The sequence below is a fragment of the Drosophila busckii genome, chromosome 3L (genome assembly GCF_011750605.1).
Source record: "Drosophila busckii strain San Diego stock center, stock number 13000-0081.31 chromosome 3L, ASM1175060v1, whole genome shotgun sequence".
Lineage (NCBI taxonomy): Eukaryota > Metazoa > Arthropoda > Insecta > Diptera > Drosophilidae > Drosophila > Drosophila busckii.
In genome coordinates, this window is record NC_046606.1 from 16,953,066 (window position 1) to 16,968,032 (window position 14,967).

The 14,967-nt window shown below is 39.7% G+C and overlaps 1 protein-coding gene across 17 annotated transcripts in view; it reads right to left on the reverse strand.

The window, feature by feature from the left end:
- The window catches only part of LOC108599575 (protein alan shepard), a 122,957-nt gene extending 108,242 nt beyond the window's left edge, over positions 1–14,715 (reverse strand). For 5 of the 17 annotated variants that reach the window (XM_017986509.1, XM_017986507.1, XM_017986501.1 and 2 more), the window contains exons 1-2: positions 14,493–14,705; positions 13,127–13,353 (exon numbers count right to left, since the gene is read on the reverse strand). In XM_017986509.1, the coding sequence (XP_017841998.1) occupies positions 13,127–13,321 (195 nt within the window). In that variant the 5' untranslated portion in view covers positions 13,322–13,353; positions 14,493–14,705. Of the gene's footprint in view, positions 1–9,065; positions 9,422–13,126; positions 13,354–14,492 lie in introns of those variants that run through there. The other 12 variants (XM_017986510.1, XM_017986505.1, XM_017986503.1 and 9 more) reach the window with 6 other exon arrangements.
- Positions 14,716–14,967: the final 252 nt, after the last annotated feature.

The window sequence follows — 14,967 nt, forward strand, 5'->3', positions numbered from 1 at the left end:
ACCAAATGCGCATATCAATGCATGTGTCAAAATACGACTTAATATATATATATATACATAGCTATGTGAGTGCCATTGAAAATCCACTTTGATATATCTTGAAACTATGCAGCGAAAATCGAAAAAATGTCAATAAAGTTGAAGCACAGCCCGCTCGACTTTGTTTCTGTAGCTCTCTCTCTCTCTGGTTGCTCTGGCATGCTGATTATGATGCCGACCCAACAGTCTCTGGCCGCATGCTTCTGCTTAAGCCAAATTCCAATACAAAATCTAAACTGCAAGCAGCGATAGCAGCTTCGAGCTCTGAACTGAGCTGCTGGAACGTGAGCGCATCGACTGGAATTTCAATACAAGCGCCTGGACAAAAATAATGCATGATTGCATTAGACAGGACAACGCCCAATAGCCCAAGCTATGCATATATAAATTGTTCTAGTCGATGCTGAGAAATATCTTTAAAATTTAATCATTGTCCAGAGCCATAAAGTATGCAACATGCTGCACAAAGAATGTGCGAAAGTCTAAAAAGTATTTTATCAATTTACTCTACATAGCAACATTTTTTAATAATATTTTCTATAGAAACAAGGCTGGGCAAGGGATAAGCTATTTTGTTTGTAGAGTGCAATTAATTTTTCATACATGTAACTAACTGTTTTTAAGCCTTAAACTGTGCACACCAGTGTTAACTATAACATAGTTGGCTCAAACTTAGAGCGAAGCCTTGTCAATAGATAGAGAAAGAGTTATATTTATAACTATTTATTTAAATAATTATAATGTGACCACAATTGTGTTCAAAAATCTGTCTAAAACGTAGTTGCGTTCATTATATTTTGGTGTTAGCTATTTATTATAACTCTCAAGCAATGAACGAGTTTGAGTAATGAAATTTGAGCTTGTAATTTCTTTATTCTTATACTGACCAAACTCTACTTATATTAACTATTTGTTGCTTAAAATTTTCTATGCTAAACTTTCAAGCTGCATAGCGAATTTGCTTTTAATTTTAACAGAAATAAACTAAATACGTAAGCTTAGAATTGGGGGCTCTTGCGCTTTCTATGTAATTCAATCTAATCTGGATTTACATATATTGATGATATAACATATATATTTTTAGGGAACAAAAGTACTTGCCAATTTGTCTCTTATACTGACTAAATTCGAAGTATATAATACTATTTTTCACATTTAATTACCTACACTAAGCTTGCAACCCCCAGAACTTAGTTAAACAATAGCAAAGTGACTAAGTAAATTCAGAATTGCGCATGCTTAAAGCGTATAGACTAGTCGGATGCCTCTAATTCCAGCCTGCAAATTTATTAAGCACATTCTCATATAAATGCTCGCATTATTAGAATTATCTGTTGTGGACACAGGCGTTAATCTTTGGCCCAGGCATTTGAACCTTAAAATGCAATTAGTTTTCATTAAATTGCATTTTCTACGACATTTTGCAGAGCTCTCAGTAAGCGATTTTGGCAAATGTCACAATGAGCGAGCGAGAGAGAGAGAGAGCGAGGGCAACCACAATGCTGTGACAATAAAGCAAGAGTCTTATGGCCACCTCAACTGCCATACAATAAGCCACTAATGCAAGCCAAAAACATGCGGCAATAACAAACTGTGAGAGGGAAAACCCTTTTGCACAATTGTGTGTGCGAGAGCATTTGTTATATAGAGATTGTGCGTTATGCTAACATAGGGGACGTATATAATATTCTATATGTGTGTGTGTGTGTGCGTGTGTGTGGCAAGTTGCTGTCGATTTATGCGTAGCACGTTTCATGTGTAAGTCGTCAGCACGTTGTGCTCAAGCAAAATCAAGCGACAGGGCATTGGTGTCAGTTGTTGTTGCAGCCAATAGAACAGCAACAACAACAACAACAACAACAACAGTGTTGTTAAATGCCAAATGCAATAATGGCAAACTTTCGTTCGGCGAAAAAATAGCAAACTAACAGGGGGCATGCAACAAAGGCAGAGAGCACTTAGCGGTTTACGCTGGCGGTTAGACGCTTAACAAGCAAAACAGACAGAGATAGCAAAATTCCAGTATAACAATAGCGTAGCGCTTGGTTACGGTTCGGACGTATCCAACTGTCTGCCGCTAGGTTCGGTTCCGCTCCCCCATCCACCAACCGCCTGCACGTTGTGGGGTCAGTTTTGGTTTTCAATGCTCGTGCAGCGTCGGCTTTGGGCTTTGCAGCATGTTCATGCAAGGATTATGCAGCTTTGCTGCTCACACACACACACACACATACAGAAATACCCACACATGTCTATTGAACGTGACAATTTTCGGACAAAGCTAATGATGTGAACATGCAATTTGTATCTGCTTCAATGTTAGAGAGAGCGAGATAGCGAGACAGCTGCGCATGTTGAAGGTTATATAGCTATATAGAGAGTCCGAGCTGTGTGCAACATGCGGCAGGTGGAATAGCATTAGTTAAATCCAGCTTAAGCAAGCTGCAGTATTAAAATGTTATCGACTTATATTGAAATTCGTTTGTAATCGCAAATTTCGCTGGAAAATTTATGGACTCACCCTACGCTGCTTGCTAGCAATGACATTGTGAACTTACCTGCAAAGCAAGAGAGACAAAAATATTAGTCAAAATGTCAAAAGTTCATTGAGCAAAGGAAACTTTTTAATAAACATTGATTGGTACAAGCGACAAAGGCGAAGCTGAAAAAAAACAGAAACAAAAGCAAGTCCCGCATAGAAATCGAAAAGAAAATGAGGAATCTTTTTTGACAAGCGACAAGCAGCGCATATGACAACAACAAAAATTACTATGATTATCACCCAGCAGCAGTAGCAGCAGCAACAAAAGCAGACGCCGGAAAATCAAACGACAGTAAGCTAAAAAGAAGGAAAAACTGAAAATGTTTGCTGCAAGGTCGAAAAGGGGCGGGGCTGGCAACATTGACGTGGCACAGAGCGTGTAATAAATTAATGAAAAGTTGATGGCACTGTCAAAGGCGTCGCCGGGATAACGACAACGAAAAATCGAAGAGCGAAGAGCGAAGAGCGAACAGCGAGCGAACGCCGCACAAATGTCAAGCAATTCACAAAGCAGAGCGACTAACGCAGCATACAAAAAAAAAAAGCAGTAGAAGAAAAATCAAACTTTTTTCATTAACAAAACAAAATTGAGAAAAAGTCAGGCGACAAAATTTGAGTTGTCAGAGGACGCATGTAACATTCTTTGCTGTTGCTGCTGCTGTTGTTGTTGTTGCTTGTGTTGAATATTTACACACACTTGCTCACACTCGGCGCAAAGTGTTGAAAGTTGTTTTAATGCTAATGACATTTCATTATACTATGAGCCAAAAGTGGGAGGTCACAGTGGGCGTGGTGACAAATTGCTGAAACATATTTTATGTCAAACTGGACAACAGTCGCGTCGCTGCTGCTGCTGCTGCTTGCCAAATTAAATAAATAAATAACGCATTATGCATACGCAATGTTGTACGCGCTGTGCTCTGCTTTTGAGCTTGCCACACACACACAAACATACACATGTATAGAGTACGCTTTTGCTTGGGGGCAAGCACTTGAAGCTGTTGTTGAAGACACCGCCTCAGCCTCAGCCTCAACCACAGCCACAGAGCCTCGTCAAGTTGGCAAAGATGCCTTCATTTCCTCTAGCTGTGCTATTTTTACAATTTTAGGTTAAAATACTTAAGCCAAGTGGCAGCAGCCAGGCTGCGCGTCATGCGAGACAGCTTGGCAGCAAAGCTTGTGTGTGTGTGTGTGTGTGTGTGGCAAAGTGGGTTGGGGGTAAGCTAAACAAGCAACTAGAGAAGGCGCCACAGCGCAACGAATCTCAAAAGGCTGCTTGATGCCAAAAATAATGCGTAAGAGATGAAGAATTGAGCAGAGGAGCAGCAAACGAAGACAAAAATACACTTGTTTATTGTTGAAAAATGAAACTAGCTTAGCGCTTCTATATATGTTAAATATATGAACTCAACTTGCAGCAATTTAAATCTACTTTGTCGACTATATAATTAAGCTAATGTGCCGCGCTTAAAAATGTTACAGCCCAGTGCTCAGCTGTCGCCTTTGAACGCCCGTCAGCCTGACATCTCAAAGTGCACGCCAGGGCTGGAAAAAGTAACACACACAAAGCCTTTTTCACACACTAATTAACATGATGTGTCACGTAGCTCAACTGCACGAAAACGAAAATGAAAACGAAAACTTTCGAGCGCTTGCAGTATGCAAAATACTTAAATCAACACTTTGCTGTAATTAAATTATGCAAGTAAATAAATTTAATAATTTCAGCAGCTAGAAAACTGCACACGGCAAGAGTTTTACTCAGAACTAAATGTGCGTGTATCATTGAAAATCAATGTGTATTTTATTGATGGCTTAATGACTTAATATATGGCAATTGCCAGCTCAAAGTCTTATATATTTGTTAATAAATATTAAATTAAATGCAATAAATGTAAGCTGTACGCATGAGTTATGGCTACTCTGAAAGGGCTTAATTGTAAAAACGAAAGGATTATTTGCACATGGCAAATGTTTTCAAAAGCTTCAACAAAAAATAATAATAATTGTTTGAATGCATAAAGTATTAAGTGAGAATTTTCTTTTAAGTCAACAATAATATTTGGAATGCTTAATCTATTTTAGCTTTTTCTCAATAAATTCATTGTTTGTAAAAAATGTCTGTATGAGCGGCAAGAATTCAAAAATTAAGTGAGCTACAGGCATGAAATTTAGAATGTAGTTAATTCTAGCTACGAAGCAGAATGCTAGCATATAAAATATATTTAGTTGCTTCTTCCACCTCCACAAATTGAAAAACAAAACTATTAATGCAATTATTAACGGATTCGCTTCAAATGCAGCACACAAACTTTATTTCCATTGACTCTGTATGGTCGAACTAAATTAAAAATACATTTTTTGTAATAAATGTCTGTATGAGCAGCAAGAGTTCAAACACAAAGAGAGCTAGAGGCATGAAATTTGGAATGCACATACTTCTAGCTATGAAGCAGAACGCTAGCATATAAGATATATTTAGCTGCTTCCCCAACGCCACAAATTGAAAAAAAAAACTATTTACGCTCACAATTCTTAACGAATTCGTTACAATTTCAGCACACCAGCTTTATTTCCATTGACTCTTTAAGGTCGAACTACGAGTAAATTAAATATAATAAAATAAAATGTATTCAAGCATTATGCAGTATTTTATTTGTACTCCAACTTGTGGTATTTCTTGCAGCCAGCAACAAACTTTAGACAAAGTATAAATGTCAAGCTGAACTTTGGCATTTGTTTTATTACGAAGCTGTAGCTTTTATATTCCGACTTGTTTCTATTGAATCGAAAAAAAAAGAGCAAGGACTTGTAGCAAGTTTGATTTCATTTGCTCATCTTGATTAGTTGTTTGAGCAAATGTAACATGTTTTAGTTGCTGGCGTCGTTTGTACGAAATAATTACCGAGCATGAAATTGAATTGAATGAAATGCCGTTTCATGGAATTGCTCTCGCTCAAAGTTTTTACACAATTTTTCCTCTTCAAAAACAAAAAAACAAGCAGCCAACAAAATCACATACGTACATATAAAATAAAAATGGCCGGAAACTTTGTCGCACATGCACAACGTTGTGTATGGCTGTTGAAACAGTTTTTATTTTTTTGCTCTTTGGCTGACTCTTTTAGGAAAATTAATTAAATGCTCGCTGGCATTAAATTGCACGCCCGTGCACATGCATGGAATTAGTTATCAGACGAGCACACGAAAATTTGGGGCACACCACGCCCAGCTTCAAATTCAAATTCAAACTCAAATTCAAATCCAAACTGCAAAGCCGAAACCGAAGCCAAATCATGGCAGAAAGTGTTGCTTGATTTTGAAACATATAAAATATATATAAAGTGTAAATTTAGCCAAAGTGTGCGGCGCGTTAAGCTTGCAAACATTTGTGCATATTGTTAGCAGTTTTGTTTCTAAACTGAACTGGTCCCTTTTTATGGAATTTCAACAGTTTTTATGCTAAATTTAGTGGAAACACAGCAGGCGGCAGGCAGGAGGGTCACAGTAAATTGCAAATGATGAAACTTTGCCCATCATAAACGCCATTTTATGTTAGCCAATATGGCGTCGTTCACGCTTCCGCCGCTGGCTCTGGACCAGGCCGGCCTCTGAGCGAGCGAGTGAGCGAGCTCACTCTCCCTCTCTCTCTGTCTCTCTCTCTCTCTCTCTGCCCTGCCTTATCTCTCACTGACCTTTTTCGCTGGGCGAACAAATGTGTTTGGCGTAAATTTTCACTTTTTAGTTTGTAAACTTTTTGTGTGTGCCCCGCTGTGGGGAAAGGAGCGTCGCGTTTTATAGCCAAACAAGCAAACACTAATCGACATATTTCTGCATCAATAACAATTACCAGACGCGTCAAAAAGTGCAGAGCCAGAGCTTAGAAGTCGCATAAGCTCAAATATTAAAGTAGAATTTTTAAAAATATTTCTAGCAATAGAAAGTCAGCAGAAGTATTCAAAAGAGTTATAAAGAATGTATTATAGTATTATTACTATAATAGTGAATAAATTGACTAAAATTTGTATCAATCAATTTAAATTAATGTCAAAACTGAATTTAATTTGAATTAGACTTCACAGAATGAATTTAGTTTGAAATGCATTCAAGAATTTTATAATAGGAATTAGCTCAACATATAAATAATTTGTTAAGAATTTATGCTGATTGCATGCAAAAGTCTTTAAATTCCAGACGAATTCTAAGTTTTATTTTAAAATTTATACAACTTAATATTGAATATTAATTTTTTTCCAGCTGCTGCTGTTCGCTAGCTATAGCTATAAACAAGCTAAGCTCTCTGTACTGTTATGAGGTGTAAGCCATGCTCAAACTTGTGACTTTAAACTGCACTTAGGCTCGCTAACAAATTTGGCTTACTCTCGAGAAATCTATGTCAGTCGTTAATTAGTGGCAAATAATTAAAATAATGCATATGCATGGGCATAGGCGCTGCAGGTGCGTGGCTTTGTGTGTGTGTGTTTAACACGTGATGGCTTAAGAGAACGCACAAACAAAATTTCTATGAGCCCATGTCACGCATACGCCACGTGAGCCCAGCAATGCTCGCGACACGCTCTTTCACTTGAAATAAAGTCCTTGAAACATAGCCCAACACGTAAGAGTTCACACACACACACACACGCACACACACATAGCCAAGCTTACAGCTAATATTAACTCTTTTTCGATATCGTGACAACAATATATGTCAACATTAATGGATATGTTGTGCAGCAGATCGACGGGCAGCGATTAAACATGATACTTGCAGCAAAGTGTTGCAAATTAAGTCATTGAAGCTTGTATAATCTTTTTGTTAACAATATAGTTTCAATGCAAACACAAAAGCAAACTACACAGCATTGTTTGCTTTTAATTCCTATATTAATTTACAGCACTCAGTCGACCGTAACTATCAATAAATTTTTAGCTATTTTTAGTCCTTTCTATGTCTCGTTCGCTTATACGTTTCTCTTCTTTTTTTTAATTATCTTAAAAGTACGACTAACAATCAGCATAAATTTGCCTGCCAAGCGCACAAATTGCAGTTTGCCAATACAGAAAAGCAGGCAAGGCAAACAAACAAACTCAAACACACACACACACATACACACACATATACAATTTATATAAATGTGCATACAACCAGAGGGAGCCCAAGCGAAGCAATGTTTATATATTTGTTGTGTACATTTCGCTTTCGGGTTTTTGGTTTATTGTTGCAGCCATTGTTATAAGGGGAGGGTCTCATTTGTGCTTTGGTTTGGGGCATTTTGCCAATTCATTTTCGCTTCGAGTAAAATTAATTAGAAATCAACAAAATGAGCATAAAAGCAGCAACCAAAATGAAGACTAAGACCAAGGCTTGACTTGTACATAAATCTCAACAAAAGTACAAGCCTTATATATATATAAAATTGGCAGACAAAAGATTAGACTATGTATAAATTTTGCGGCAGAGTTTGTTGCAATTGCAAAGAATTTTTTGCAGCCATTTTTATTTTTTAGCATAATTAAATGGCAAGCAGACAGATTTATTTAGCCCAGCGCGGCAAATAATTATTCAAATTTTTTGGCTGGCAGCATCATCAACAGACCCTAATAAATTTCTATAGCTCTCGCCCCTGGGCTAATGAAATTTTCCGCAGCGCGTCATTATCAGTGACTGTTCAGTAAGTCAGGCTGGGTCTGTCTGTCTGTCTGGGCAACAATATTTGCTTAATTTGTCTTTATTGTCATTGACATTAGGCACATTTGTTGCGGCGATTATCTGGACAATCTTTAAGTGGGCAAACAGCTGACGCTGCTAATGGCAACACTGAGCGCCACCAGGACTCTCCTTCCTTTGCTTCCTTGCTCTGCTTTCATTCATCGCGTGCGCTGTAATTTGCTTGACATGCTGGCTAATAAATGCAAATTGTTTTCTATGCTGGATTTTTAATGAGCATCAGTATGTGTGTGTGTGTGTGTGGGTGTGTGTGTGTGCCCGAGAGTTATGGTAATTATTTTACATGCAATAAAGAAATACATTACACTCAGAAATTTTGTTGTTTAGCATTTTTCAGCTTAACATTGAAGCTGCTCGTCTTAGTTCTCGACTCCATTTTGTTTTTCTGGCAGCCATTTTGTCAGTATAAAACTTAATGACAAACATAAACGCAGCGAACTTTCGCCAAGCTTAATGTCTAAACTTGAAATTCAAAAATAAAATCTAACACCTTAACAATGAATGATAAATGATAATGGGAGGCAACAGTTGGGGGTGTGTGTGGGAGTCAAGGACGCGCCAGCTGAACACGCGTAATTATTTTAATATTTAATGACTGTAAAAAATCAAAAGAAAATAGCAAAGTAGTCGCGCATATAAATTGAGCAGGAAATGTAGTAAAAGCTAAACAGAATTTTCAATTGCAGACTCAATTGCACTGCAGGAAATTATAAGCATAATCATTATGTTACGTTTTCGCTCAGTGTAGGCACTTACCACTGGCACAGGTATAACACAATAGACACAAGGATGCCCAACAGCAGCGGCGGTGGCGGCAGCGACAGTTGGCAGACCGTAGGCGGCGTTGACGCACAAATGATCCGTCTTAAAGATTTTCGTTGGCGGCGGTTGGGCAATTAGCGACGAGGAGGCGCTCGAGCACGTGTACAGTGGCTGGTAGTTGGTGGTGGTGTTGTTGTTGTTGTTGTTAATGTAGCTGCTGCTGCTGATGTAGGACGTCGTGGTGGCGGCTCTCAGACCTAAGACTCCAGCACTTGTTGTTGCTTCAATTGTTGCTGCTGCTGTTGTTGTTGCTGCTGCTGCTTCAATTGCTGCGCTGCTTGCTGTGGTTGGTGGTGGTGGTGGTGGTGGAGGCGGTAGGGACAAGGAGCTGCCGCTGCTGCTGACCGAGGCTTTAGCCTGAGAATTTGTTAACAAACTGTCTGTTGCTATTGCCGCTGCTTGTGCTGCTGTTGCCTCTGCTGTTGCTGTTGCTACTGCCTCTGCTGTTGCTTCGCCGCCGACTGTTGTTGCTGCTTCAATTGCCGCCGCTGCTGCTGCTGCTGTTGTTGTTGCTGTTGTTGCTGTTGCTGTTGGTGTTGCTGTCGCTGCCGCTGTTTGCACAACTGTTGCCAACTGTTGACCCGCAGCTGTTGCCTCGCTAAGCTGTTGCTCCTGCCGCTGCTGTTGCTGCTGCTGTTGCTGCTGCTGTTGCTGCTCTGCTAGTTGCTGTAGCTGCTCTGGCTGATTGAAATTGCTTAGCGTCGATGTTGTTGTGGGCAACGGTGAGGTTTTTCTCTTGATTGACGCAATTTTAATGGCTATTGCTCTACAGTTTGGATAAAGAATTAATTAAACGCCTGCGCCTTTGCTTCCTCCTTAATTTTTCGCTTGAACGCACTTTTTGCTTTCAAATATTTCGCACTTTTATTTTATTGAATATTTAATTACTTTTGTTTTGCAAACACATTTACTACTTTCCTTTATGTTTATTGATTATTTTTATAGCTAACACTGAACACTTAAGAGTTTTCTGTTTTGTTTTTTTAACTACTTTTTAACACTTAAAGCACACAGAGAATTTATGCAAATATTTTTTAAGTTTTATTTCGAAGCTAAGCTTGACTATTTTTATAGCAATTTTCTAGTTTATTTTAAAATGTATTTGAGTTTATCTTTTATTTGAATACTTCTTATTGTCTTTTTGTTTTACTTTTATTTTTGTTAAACACTTAAGTCTTGATTAGAATGCTTGAGCTAATACTGGTAATACTTTAATTTTCAATGGGTTCTTAGCTGGGCTGTAAAATACTTTTTCGATCGCCTTTGATGCTGCTTTCAGAGTTTAAAACTCACTGATGAACTTTTTTTTGTTTATTAATTCTTTACGTTTGCCTTGTGGTATTTAGAATACCAACAGTTGCGCTTTTAGGGACTTTAAACCATTTGCCAATACTTTGCTTTGATTTCTTTGAATTTCTTGTGTCTACTTTGAGCAGTTTTTATCAGATTTGCTTTTCTTTAATACTGTTTACACACTCACTGCTTTATCAACGTTTTTAATTTAAATTTTTTGTTTTGGTTTAATGGACAGAATGCAGTCACAATGGTTAAAGAACTTGCTTTTAAAAAAATGTTACGTATACGCACTGAAACGTTTTGAAATTAAAAATTATTTAAATAAAATTGCTTGCTTGCTGGTTTTTTTGTTTTATTAATTTATATGCTTTTTGATTTGGATGATTTTTGTTTTGGTTTGCTTTCGTAGTTTGGGGGGAACACACACAAAATGGCGACTTGATGCGCTGCTGGGAACTGTTGTTGTTGACTCCTTGCTGGGCTTTGTCTTGCAACTTGGCTCTGACTCTGACTGTGGCTCTGGTCGTGGTTGGCTTTCCGTTTTGCGAAAATGAGGAAAAGGCGTTTAACTTAACTTGACAATCGTCGAATGGATTCTGAATTTCTCATTGAGTAAGGTTGCACATACAACTTGTCCGCACATCGGCAGTGCCACAGCTTCGGCTTCGGCTCGCAACGAGGACGCATTCGCCTCGCCTCGCCTCGCCAAGCCAAGCCAAGCCAAGCCGGCGCTGCAACAAATTGTTGTTTGTGTGCTCTGCTGCTTTGCAGAATCCACAAGCCGAGGCATGCGCTGTGGCAAGGCGTGTTGCAGGATACGCTCGCACGCTTCGCTCTCTCTCGCCTGCAAGTGGCGTCCTGCCTGCCTGTGTTTTGTTTGGCATGAGGCACGCTCGCTCGCTCAAGTTGGCAGCAGGCAGGCAACACGTTTTTTGCAGCTGCCGCCGCAGAAATAAAAGCATCCGTTTCAGCTGTCTATGTGTGTGTGTGTGTGTGGGGCGTATCCAATTGAAATGCATCTGAAGTCGAGGCGGCCGCAATTACCTTAACAACTTTGCGTTTGGCAATTGTCAACATTGAATTTAATCAGAAATTACGACGTGCCCAGTTATATGGCTTGCTTATGCTTAGTTTGGTTTGCCTGCTCTGCCTTTTTTTTTTTTTTTTCCTGTCGAAATATAAATATTTGCAGCACTACACACAGACAAACATGCGCCTTTGAAGTTGTTGCAATGTGTTTCCCTCTCTCTCTTTTGATTGCAAAGCCAAGCAGCAACTAATTGGAAAATGACTTGCTAACTTTGATAGTTTGAGCGCGTCCAGTTGTTATGCCGAAAATTAAAGTACCGCTACTTTCGCTGCAATGAAATTCTCAAACATATAATATGCAAAAGTCGCAGTCGCCGTCGCCGACGCCGTCGCAGTCGCAGTCTGGGAGTTGCAGACGCGGCAGCAATGAGCATAACTTTATTGCTGACTAAGCGGGAATGTTTACAATTTTGTGCTATTTTTTGTACCTTTATAAAGGCAGTTTTACATTTTTATTTTGATGTGGTCTGAGCTGTAGTTCGTTGTTGTTGTTGTTGTTGTTGTTGTTGTGCTGAAAGCTATTTAAATGGGACGCTGGTGGAAAGGAAAAGCAAAATGCGCGCCAGGCAAAGCCATTAGAGTATGCCAAATAGACGTCGCCACAAAGGCAGAGATGAGATGAGCTGCTGGGTGGTGGTGGGTGGGGGCCTAAAACGCAGCCGCAGCTGCCCAACCGCATTGTGCGGGCAGAGCAGAGCTACTGAATAGTTTATTATACAGATATGCATATAAACAAAGTTGTGCTAAAAGTCTTTTTGTGGTCATTTGTGTTTTTTAGGCAAATGCATTATGTATGTGAGTCAAAAATAAAAAAAAACTCTATATATACTATATACATTATGTGCTTGATTTATGTGCATAATGATTGCAGGTAAATGCTGGCTAAGATTAGACGCTGCTGCAAGTGTCAGCAATTGATATAGGCGTGGGGGCTCATATCATTGCCGCAGCAGCAGCAGCAGCAGCAGCAGCAGCAGCAGCAGCAATTTTCCACTTAAATGGGCCAACGCTGCGTATGACACATGTCGATTGCAATGCTCGTGGTGGTGGTGGTGTAGTGGCGCCCCCTGGCGTCGTGGCATAGCAAAGGCCAAACCCAGACCAGGCCAGGCTAAAAGACCAATATCAAAAGTCTGAAATCAGAAGCTGGGCTATAAGCTATAGGCAGCTAGTAGCGTTGAGAACGCAACTGATTTGAATGAATGAGTTTTGCCAGTGAATGAATGAGCGAATGAGTGAGTGAGTGACTGTGGTGTGGTGTGGTGTGGCGTGTGGATTGGAGTGGGTGTGCTTGATTGCTTGATTGATGCATTGATGCATTTGATTGATTGATTCATTGTGGCGCTGATTGCGTACACGCTGTGAGCTCTGGCTGGGCCCCCCTCACTTGTTTTTTTTAACTCAACGCATTTATTTCCGCATTTTACATTATTATAATTTATGTGTCTGAGTGTGTGTGTGGCAACTATATAAATGTTTGGCAGGTCAGCAGTTTACTCAACTTCAAGCGGCGCTGCGAGTTTATCAATCAGTTGCAAAGTTCACTTAAGTTAATCAATTTGAGCATAAAGCGTTTGGTTTATACTTAAAGCTAAACACAATTTACTTACATTTGCATAATTTTGTGAACGCAGCGGCATCTGTGGTGGCAATTGTGGTGAACTAGCTGGTGGTCCACGCATGTGGTTGAGACCAAGTCCTGTTGCGCCACCAGCAAATGATTGCTGTTGCTGTAGTTGTTGTTGCTGCTGATGTTGCTGTTGCTGATGTGCAGCAGGCGGCGCTGGACTGTAGCGATGGTGCATTGTAAATGATTTATTGAATGTTCTATTCACAGCTGCAATAAAAAGCGCATAGAAAGTTGCAAATTTAATAAAGCAAGCAAAAAGCTGAAAAGTATGTATACTATCACTAGCAGCACGGCAACACTGTTACTAAACGCAGTCTAGCTTACAGCCCAGACTGACTACCATTTTACACTTGGGCAGCACAGCAACACTGTTCTCTGCATTTTTTCACACACAGTGCGCACCAGAGATCGCTTACATTCGTCATTGGGTGCTGTCCACAACTGTAATTAATAGCGCCAGCTGTTCATGCTCAACGACAACAACAACCACAACAAAACATTCGCAATAACTTTGTTGCCTTGTTGCATTAGTTTATTTATTTTGCCTACTCCGCTGTGTAGCACACACAAAGTTGCTGCTGCACTTTGCATGCAAATAAAAATAGCACACAGCTCACACACACATATAGAGCCCAGACGTTGTTGAACGACAGCCCAAAAACAAAAACAAAAACACGCAACAATATTTTTATTGATAGACAAAAAGCACTATTATTAATTTGTTGCTTGCATAGGCAAAGCAAAAGAGCGTGAGAGCAACAAAGAGAGCGAAAGTATGCCGGCAAAAATAAAAACACAAGCGAGCAAAAAATAGCAGCAGCTATAATTGGCACTAAAATAAAAATACAAAAAAAAAAAAAAACACACGCGACAAATGCAAACTAAATGTATATTAAATTGTTTATAGAATTAAACAAATGCCAATTGTTGTCATCAGTTAAAGCTGCCTGCTGCGTTGCCATAGCAATTAGCTTTCGATAGTAGCTAATGCTATTTTTGGTTCTTTGTTATTGTCGTCTGTTGCTTTACGCTGCTTTTTATGCAATTCTGTGCTAGGCATAAAAAAGAACTATGCTATATGTACATAATATGTATGTGTGTGTGTGAGTGTGTGTGTGTGTATTTGTTGCGCTATCGAGTGCAATGACACACAACAACGATAAAGGCAGCAACTAAAAAATTTCGCATTCGCTTTCAATTAGCTGAAAGCTGTAAATTTGCTTTTGCGCAAACATTAACAACAAAAAAAAAATTAAAAAGTTGTTACGACACGACGTCGGCGGAGGTGGCAATGCCATTTTGCCTGGCACTACGTAGTGTGGGCGGGTTAAGGGAGGTTTGCTTACTATTGAAAGTCAGCTGAGCTGTTGCACGCTGATTACGCTTGCGTTTTTTTTTTCTTTTTTCACACACACACACACACACAGAGCTAGAGCTAGCGCGCGCGCGGGAGTGAGACGGCTAGAGAGCGAGTGCAGCAGGCAGAAACGCGACGCGAACGCACTTTGCACTTGACACGAAACGTTATTGCTGCTGCCTTAATTGTTTTGATTTCTGTTAGCAATTTGTTGTTTAGCGTAAGTTTTTATTATTATTATATACGGCCAGAGCGTGCAAACAGCGCAACACACACGAAATGTATGCGCAAAAGGTGGCACCTTTTTTAATCAGCAGGCAGCAGCAGCAAATACACACACACACACTGAGATCGCAAACGAGAGCGAGCGAGCGAGAGAGGGAGAGTGAGAGAGAGAGTACGCTGTGCCGGCCTGCGGTCAGACACGTAAAAGAAACAGCCAGAGCGGGGGAGAGCGCGAGCGC